The following is a 9,531-nucleotide window of genomic DNA, read 5'->3' as shown; positions in this document are numbered from 1 at the left end:
CATGTGCCGAATAACATTTTGAAACTGAATAAATAAACAGACATCGTGTACATTGCAGCTCATGATGTCGAACGTGATGACACACTCATACCGAGTGAATTGAAACCGTCAGCGTTTGTTAGTTTCAAAGAAGAAGCCATGGATGTTGCAGCATGGAACTTTAGATTTACTTACAGACCCAGCAACTGAGTATCGCCTGAGGAGATACATATAGATCTTCTTGTACAGGTAAATCGCTACATAATTTAATTTAAACTTAACTTTAAATCCTGTACATACGAGAATCTGTATGTACCGAAGCCTAAGCGTACATACTCTTCCTTTTGACTCTTTTACATTTTACTTTTTATATGTATATATATATATATAGTTAATCCAAACGTGAAAACACAAAGACAAAACACAACGCGAGGACGTGGAACAAATATAGTATTATTGGACGCTCAGGAAGGAAGGGAAGAAGGAGGGTTTTACGTTTCGAGCGGGGCTCTTCGTCAGAAACATAGGAAAAGGAAAGATCCAGAGAAGGGAAGACGGAGGGAAAAAAATCGCCAACGGTACACACGCGGTCACATTTTGAATGACGATGCATATGTGCTGTTATGTGTGTCTATGTGGGTATTTCATTAGAAAAGTGAATGGAACCTACCTGATGGGGAATTACAACTGTTTTCGTCAGTCGAATCTTTGCAGTTGACGTTTTTATTACACTTAAGAGATTTGTGAAGACATCTCTCGTCGCATGAAAATTCGTTTTCAGAACATTCACCTTGAATAGAGAGAGAGAGAGGTAGAAAGAGCAAGAGTATAATCGGACCGTATACACTACTACTACAAATAATAATAATAACAACAATAATAATAATAATAACAACAACAACAACAACGATGATGATGATGATGATGATGATAATAATAATAATAATAATAATAATAATAATAATAATAATAATAAAAACAATAATGATAATAATAATAATAATAATAATAATAACAACAACAACAACAACGATGATGATGATGATGATGATGATGATGATAATAATAAGTGCCCTGATGCAGTACCAGGCACTGGCTCTCATGGCTTCTGATCTTAACTGATTGGAAGTGTTATCATGTACATTGTTTTGTCTTGGTATAAAAGATGGGCTACAGCAAATATTCTGCTCAATACCACAGATTTGCTTGTCAGTTGTTTGACCTTAACCATTTGAGCATGTCCCTTAGTGGCTGACGATATGTGCATCTCTGATCACGAGCAGAAGTAGTGGGGGAGCATCATAGCCATGTGTTGAGAGGGATTCTTTGGGGTTTGAATAATTCACCTCTGGAAACATGGGTGTTTCGTTCATTATCCTTAAAATACCCTTATTCAGGGACCTTTTGAGCGGGATGGGCTACTCTGCCTGAAGAAAATTCTAACTGGGTCCCACCTGCAAGGTCATGCGCTGTTTATCTTGATATGAGACCACCATGTCGCGCACATACGGTTGTGATGCATGTGCCTGGTGTACCCTTATCAGACTGGTAGTCATGATGGGTATACTGGGCTTCGTATGTTTTACCCCAGTGTCACTTTGATGGCATGCACTACTCTCTCACTCAACAACAACAACAACAACAATAATAATAATAATAATAAACAAGGCCTGATGTTTTTGAGGGAGGGGGAAAGTCGATTACATCGATCTTAGTACTCAACTGGTGCTTATTTAATCGACCCTGAAAGGATGAAAGCCAAAATTTTGTGGGTAAACTGTCATAAAATGAACAACAGCGAAGTGGCTCACTACTTACTGAGAACTTTAAAACAATACCAAACATGCTTTTTTTTGTGAAATAGCTAACCGTACTAGAAGCTCCGACAATGGCTTGTTTTGTCCTTGATTATCGAACTGCCAAGCGTAAATCTCTCTATATATAAACGGCAGTTTGTCTGTCTGTGTGTCTGTCAGGTTGTACCCTTACCCTGACCACGGCTTTCAACCGATTCTGATGAAACTTGACACAGACATAGCCCAATGTCATAATTCAAAACTAACGCAGCGAAAATTTTGAAAAGTTCCCCCAGTTCTGAAAAAATCGATAAATTCGACATGGGGTCGAGAATCTAAGCTTTTTATATGCAACACATTTTCTGTCTAGGGGACACAACTCGACCTTTTTATCGCCCAAAGGGACAGCTAGGAACATCGTATACACAGAAGTATTCGAGTGAAGAGAAGATATTGCAACCTACACATGCGCCTTCGTTCCCAAGAGGGAAAGGACTAGATTGGGATTAGTCGTTGCCTACTAGGGGCTCTTACATACCCGGGCAATGCCGGGCTATGCTGCTAGTCGTTTTCTAAAACAGAATTTTTTATGGTCTGTTTGCCCAGAAGGAAAACCAGGAACTGAAGCTATACCTTTGTCAAATATGATACTCACTGGCGCTAGATGGGAGCACTGTTATGCAGTATGCAATTCAACACGTGTATTTGTTTGAGGAACTGAAGATATATATATATTTTTTGCAGTTATAGAAGAGTCGATGTCAGTTGGACCATCAAATGAAACTAAAACTGGCCAATATTTCTTTAACAGTGATAAAACAACTGCTTCAAGTGGATTTGGTTTACTTTGAAAGAAGTTGACAAGCGTTACAGCAGATGTTGCGCCCTCTCTAACGGGAAAACATGTTTATTTCATAAAGGTATAGTATAATAAAGTGAAAGGTGCGTGTATTCTCAAATAACGTGATAGTTGAGCGAATCCTCAAGAAGGCGAAAACGTCTTCAGTAACAGAGCTGCTCAGTAATAATCGAGCAGGAGCAACCATCTTTCTTACATTGGTATAATACTTTAAAATGTTATGCAGTTCTGTATAAATAATACTTAGAAGATGCCACTGCTGTAAAATGTATTTTATCGGAATATCATTCTGATATTTGAAAAAAGCATTCATTTACGTAAAGTAATAAAAATTCGTTTTCGTATTTTGTTTGCAAGATCATTGATGTGAACTCGTGTGTCGAAACAGGTTTTGTTATATCTCCGGAGGGTCATTATGCTAATAATAAACACACGCACTGGTTCTCTTTCACTTCGTTTATTATTATTTGTCAATTGGTTAACAATTTAACCGACTAACTAATCGATTGTTTGATTTAGTCAATTGGTGAAATGGTTAACCAATTTACTAATAAAAATTAAAAAGTGAAACTAAGTCAATGCATGTGTTTATCATTGGCATAACGACCCTCCCAAATATACAACAAGGCAGATGCAACAAAGCAAGATATTTTCAAAACATACAAAAATGAATAAACAGAAGCGAGCATTCTTACCATTTCTAAAGACAGTATATAAAAATTTGAATTTCGGCATCAAATATATAGTCTTACTAAAAACTCTCAGGAAAATACGGTTTCTATCCGAAGATACCGGCACCACTTTTCTACCGTCACAATATTTCGCAGACATTGCTTCTAGAATGGTTGTAGGCTTATAAAAACTCATGTAGTTGAGATTACACTCTCCGGATCTTGTTAATTCGATTGATACTGGAGATAGCTGCACCTGAAAAAGTATGAAAGACTTTCAAACGGTATGTTCCTAGTTTGTGTTTATAGGTTTTCAAAGTGCAGACAGCTTGCTTGTGCATGCAAGTGCTGTCAATCGAAAGCTCTGCATGTCGGTAGCTTCCAAGGAGTCATCAGGAACGAATGCGCATCGTTTCAGAGTCTTCCGCTCGACGACTTTACAGCACACTGCCCACTCATCTTACTGAATGCGTCCTCAAACGATGTGCATCCTCTCCCGATGACTCCAAGAACCAATAAGCGTTCGAGGGGCAGAGCTTTCAATTGACAACACTTCAACAAGCGAGCTGTTTGCAGATCTCAAATAGTGTGTTCCTAGTTCGTGGGTATATACTGGGGTCATGTTTATATTTCAATGCTTGTGATTTTATGATAATATATTATACTTATTTATACATTGTGGAGGCACATGGCCTAGTGGTTAGAGCAGCGGACACGCGGTCAAGGGATCGCGGGTTCGAATCTCAGACCGGGCGATGTGTGTGCTTATGAGCGAAACACCTAAGCTCCTCGCGACTCCGGCAGAAGGTAATGGCGAAACATCTGCTGACTCTTTCGCCAAAACTTTCTCTCACTCTTTCCTCCTGCATCTTGCAACTCACCTGCGATGGACCGACGTCCCGTCCAGGTGGGGAACCTATACGCCAAGAAACCGGGAAACCGGCCCTTATGAGCCAGGCATGGTTCGAGAAGGAACAAACAAACAAACAACTTTTCAAATTTCAGCACAAGGAGCCAAGTCAATTACATCGACCCAGTGCTCAACTGGTTCTTATTTCATCGACCCCAAAAGTCGACTTCGGCGGATTTGAACTCAAAACGTAAAGACAGACGAAATGCTGCAAAGCATTGTATAATGTGCTTGTTCCTTATTTCTTTACTACCCACAAGGGGCTAAACATAGAGGGAACAAACAAGGACAGACAAACGGATTAAGTCGATTACATCGACCCAGTGCGTAACAGGTACTTAATTTATCGACCCCGAAAGGATGAAAGGCAAAGTCGACCTCGGCGGAATTTTGAACTCAGAACGTAACGGCAGACGAAATACCGCTAAGCATTTCACCCTACCGTTTCTGCCAGCTCGCCGCCTTCTTGTTTCTTGTTATACGACAAGCAAAATAAGCTTAATATCTACTAACAGGTCGAACTAACGGAGAAAATTAGCTCAAATAATGTGAATAGGCTACTCTGCGGTGATGAACACCCAACAGAAGACCATTGCAGTTCAAGGTAAAGCGTAAGGGATCTTTAGCTGTCAGTAGAATGACTGAAGGCCCGAAGTAGCGTGGAAGTACGCTGGTTGTTGCCGCACACTGAGTGGGTGGAAGAATTCTCACCTCCACCACGAGGAAAAAGGTATCGTTGTTTCTTGACAATCATCAAAACAGGCTGAATATTGAGTCAGCCGCACCATATTATCAGCGATCAAACATCTGCGTCTAATCGTCTCATTCCGAATAATATTACACCTGGTGTGTCTGTTTTGAAGAAGCGTGGCCTAGTGGTTAGTGTGTTGCTCTTACAATCGAAATATCGTGGTTTCGATTGCCGAGCTCGGCAATGCGTTGTGTTATTGAGCAAAACATTTCATTCCACGTTGCTCCAGACTACTCAGCTGTAAATGGCTAACCCCGCGATTGATTGGCGTCCAATTCAGGGGATAATGTTGTGATCTCGGTTACTTATACGCCATGTAAACCAGATAATGATGATGAAGAGGATATGCCTGTTTTGAAGTTCGTTGTTTGTGTGAAGGTAAGTATGGCAAACACATTTTTTTCAATGAAATTAACAAAATATTAAAATTAACATGAAAAAATAAAACGTAATATTAAAAAAAAAAGACATGTCTTACGTGACTGTCAGGAGGAGCGCGTATCTCCCACGTGCAATCAATCGGCACTTTGGTTCTCGATCTTTTAATGATGCTCATAACCGATGTAGGAATATCTTCTTCGGAAATTATCCCATCATTAGTTTTGGCATTGATAAAAATACGGCAGACTGCAGAAATAAAGGAGAAATAAATTATATAAATGGTTATTTGGAGGGGTTTTCTTTTTAAATGTAAATTGACAGACATAAGACATAAAGAATTATCAATAAACAGCGAGTTTTCTAATGATAACACTCGTGTTCATGCTCGTCCGCGTGGAAGTAATCGTGCTCGCGAGCTGGCAGAAACGTTAGCACGCCGGGTGAAATGCGTATACTATTTCGTCTGCCGTTACGTTCTGAGTTCAAATTCCGCCGAGGTAGACTTTGCCTTTCATCTTTTCGGGGTCGATAAATTAAGTACCACTTACGCACTGATGTCGATATAATAGACTTAATCCGTTTGTCTGTCCTTGTTTGTCCCCTCTGTGTTTAGCCAATTGTGGGTAGTAAAGAAATCGGTATTTCGTCTGCCGCTACGTTCTGAGTTCAATTTCCGCGTAGGTCGATTATGCCTTTCATCCTTTAGGGGTCGATAAATTAATTGCCAGTTACGCACTGGGGTCGATATAATCGACTTAATCCGTTTGTCTGTCCTTGTTTGTCCCCTCTATGTTTAGCCCCTTGTGGGTAATAAAGAAATAGGTATTTCGTCTGCCGCTACGTTCTGAGTTCAAATTCTGCCGAGATCGATTTTGCCTGTCATCCTTTCGGGGTCGATAAATTAAGTACCAGTTACGCACTGAGGTCGATGTAATCGACTTAATCCGTTTGTCTGTCCTTGTTTGTCCCCTCTGTGTTTAGTCCTTTGTGGGTAGTAAAGAAAGCAATCGTGCTCGCGCTCCTTGTCTTGCTTCCGCTACCGGACGTCCTCGTACTCGTGGCCGCGATCGTGTCCGCGTCTGCATCGGCGGCGGGGATCAACTACGTTCACGGGGACCGTCGCACCCCAAGGATTCTGGAACTAAACGAAAACTTAAGGGGGCGAGCTGACAGAGCCGTTAGTGTATCGAACAAACTGCTCAGTGGCATTTCTTCTGATTATTTACGTTCTGGGTTCAAATTCACCAAGGTCAACTTTGCTTCTCATATTTTCAGGGTCGATAAAATAAAGTACCAGTCAAGTAATGCGGTTGATGTAATCGACTTATCCCCCTCCACAACAACACATTCGGAGATATACATAAAAATCTCGCACTCCGTCGGTTACGACGACGCGTGGTCCAGTTGATCCGATTAACCGAACAGCTATCTCGTGAAATTAACGTGCAAGTGGTTGAGTACTCCATAGACACGCGTACCCTTAACGTAGTTTTCAGGGAGATTCCAATGGACTGGAGCAACTTGAAATAAAATGTCACTCTCAAGGACACAACCCGCCGCCGGGAATCGAACTCACGACATCACGATCGTGAGTCGAATACCCTTAACTTCTAATCCACGTGCTTTCACTTCTGACAGATGCAGAAACATTGGGACCAGATATGTAATCCCTCCTATACAATCCCCCGCCTCCTACGCACGCAACTTTATACAATATTTTGAAATCTGCAACGTGAGTGCTTTCTGTTTAATGTGTAAAACAGATGTTTGTAGAATGCTGATATTTTGGAAGAAAAATGTAAAAGTTGTGAGCAGCATCGTCTCAATTTGTTGCCACCACCTCTACCACCGCCATTGCGGAGGCGCAATGGCCCAGTGGTTAGGGCAGTGGACTCGCGGTCGTAGGATCGCGGTTTCGATTCCCAGACCGGACGTTGTGAGTGTTTATTGAGCGAAAACACCTAAAAGCTCCACGAGGCTCCGGCAGGGGATGGTGGTGATCCCTGCTGTACTCTTTCACCACAACTTTCTCTCACTCTTACTTCCTGTTTCTGTTGTACCTGTATTTCAAAGGGCCGGCCTTGTCTCTCTCTGTGTCACGCTGAATATCCCCGAGAACTACGTTAAGGGTACACGTGTCTGTGGAGTGCTCAGCCACTTGCACGTTAATTCCACGAGCAGGATCAACCGGAACCCTCGTCGTCGAAACCGACGGAGTGCTTCCATCCACCACCGCCACCACCTGTACAAGCAGGATAATAGAATGGCACTGGGCCTTGTGGTTATAATGTTGCACTTACGATTGTAAGATCATGGTTTTGACTCCAGGACCAGGCAATGTTCAGTGTTTTTAGTCCTCGAGCAAAACACTTGATTTCATGTTGCTCCAGTCCACTCAAATGGCTAAAATGAGTCCTAGCAATAAGCTGGGAAGTTAGTCCTGCGACGGATCGGCGTCACGTTTCAGGGTGGATGGCGTGTGTTGTAATCTTAGTCACATATACGCCATTAACTACCTTCCGCAGTTACCGGTAATAAAATTTCGAGCGAATATATCTGCTTTCCACGTTCAAAGGGCTAATAACCTTCTAAAAAAATTTCTGGCACAAAAAAAAAAAAGAAGTTAGTTTGGTTTCAATAAATAACCAGTGTAAGGCGGCGAGCTGGCAGAAACGTTAGCACGCCGGGCGAAATGCTTAGCCGTATTTCGTCTGCCGTTACGTTCTGAGTTCAAATTCGGCCGAGGTCGACTTTGCCTTTCATCCTTTCGGGGTCGATAAATATGGAATAGGTCAAGCAATGGGGTGGATAAACTCAGTTATGAATTAAGAATACCCACCCACCTTGTATCTTGTAGGTGTACAAGACTTTGAATTGCCAAAAGAGTAAAGACGACCGTGGGATTGCACCTAGACAATTTTCCTCCGAGTAAGGTTGTTTATGGAAGACTAGCAGTCACCCATGTATACCAACCTCCCCTCTGCCCGCCATCGCTGTTATCAAGGGAAAGGCAAAAGGCCGATACAACTAGGCACCAGTGACATCGCAACTAATTTCCTACAGCTGAGTGAACAGGAGCAACGTGAAATAAAATGCCTTGCTCAAGAATACAACACCCACGAAAATCGAACTCACTACCTCGTGATTGTGAACCCGATTCCCTAACCACTGAGCCATATATAAGATTTAAAAACTGAACTGAAAGACGACACAATAACAAAGAGAAAATTCACGCATAAGACAAGGATATGCTCTTTCATTTTGATTGATTATTTCTTTATTGCCCACAAGTGGCTAAACATAGAGGGGACAAACAAGGACAGACAAAGGGGTTTAGTCGATTACATCGACCCTAGTGCGTAACTGGTACTTAATTTATCGACCCCGAAGAATGAAAGGCAAAGTCGACCTCGGGGCAATTTGAACTCAGAGCGTAACGGCAGACGAAATACCTATTTCTTTACTACCCACAGGGGGTTAAACACAGAGAGGACAAACAAGGACAGACAAACGGATTAAGTCGATTATATCGACCCCAGTGCGTAACTGGTACTTATTTAATCGACCCCGAAAGGATGAAAGGCAAAGTCGACCTCGGCGGAATTTGAACTCAGAACGTAACGGCAGACGAAATACCGCTAAGCATTTTGCCCGGCGCGCTAACGTCTCTGCCAGCTAGCCGCCTTCCGTTTTGATTGATTATATCGACCGCAGTACTCCGTTCTTATTTTGTTAACCCCCAAAAAGAAGAAATACAAAGCCGAACTCAGTGGAATTTGGACTTATAGGACTGAAATAAATGGCGTTAAGTATTTCTGGTGTACGCTGGTCACTGGTAACTCAAGTATTGCTTTCAAAGTGTTGGCACAAAGAGATTCAGTTCAACTCCATGTTCTGTTTAACTAGGAATACAAAATACAGGGAAAGTGTAACCACCAAACAACATTGCCATGAACAGATGGTATATCACACAGAATAAAGGTCAAATAGAGAGCTTATGAGAGAAATATTATATCCCCGGAAGTAAGATAGGCTTTTGTAAATAATGCGGAACTTTGGAAAAAAAAATGGCGTCTGAAATATATTTCGTTAAGTTTTTAAAAATTTCGTTAAAAAACTTTCGTTAATTAGTGGAATGATATGACCGATAACGCTGAAGTAATTGATAGGTCGATAGAAACTAA

General features: G+C 41.5%; 1 protein-coding gene across 1 annotated transcript in view; it reads right to left on the bottom strand.

The window, feature by feature from the left end:
* Positions 1–625: 625 nt before the first annotated feature.
* The window catches only part of LOC115228167 (neuropilin and tolloid-like protein 2), a gene marked incomplete at its 5' end in the record, with an annotated part of 46,653 nt that continues 37,747 nt past the window's right edge, over positions 626–9,531 (bottom strand). The window contains 3 exons of the mRNA XM_029798813.2: positions 626–769; positions 3,330–3,561; positions 5,445–5,593. Of these exons, the coding sequence (XP_029654673.2) occupies positions 627–769; positions 3,330–3,561; positions 5,445–5,593 (524 nt within the window). The remainder of the gene's footprint in view (positions 770–3,329; positions 3,562–5,444; positions 5,594–9,531) is intronic.

Source organism: Octopus sinensis, unplaced genomic scaffold (genome assembly GCF_006345805.1).
Source record: "Octopus sinensis unplaced genomic scaffold, ASM634580v1 Contig09692, whole genome shotgun sequence".
NCBI lineage: Eukaryota > Metazoa > Mollusca > Cephalopoda > Octopoda > Octopodidae > Octopus > Octopus sinensis.
This window is presented reverse-complemented; position numbering and strand designations above follow the sequence as displayed.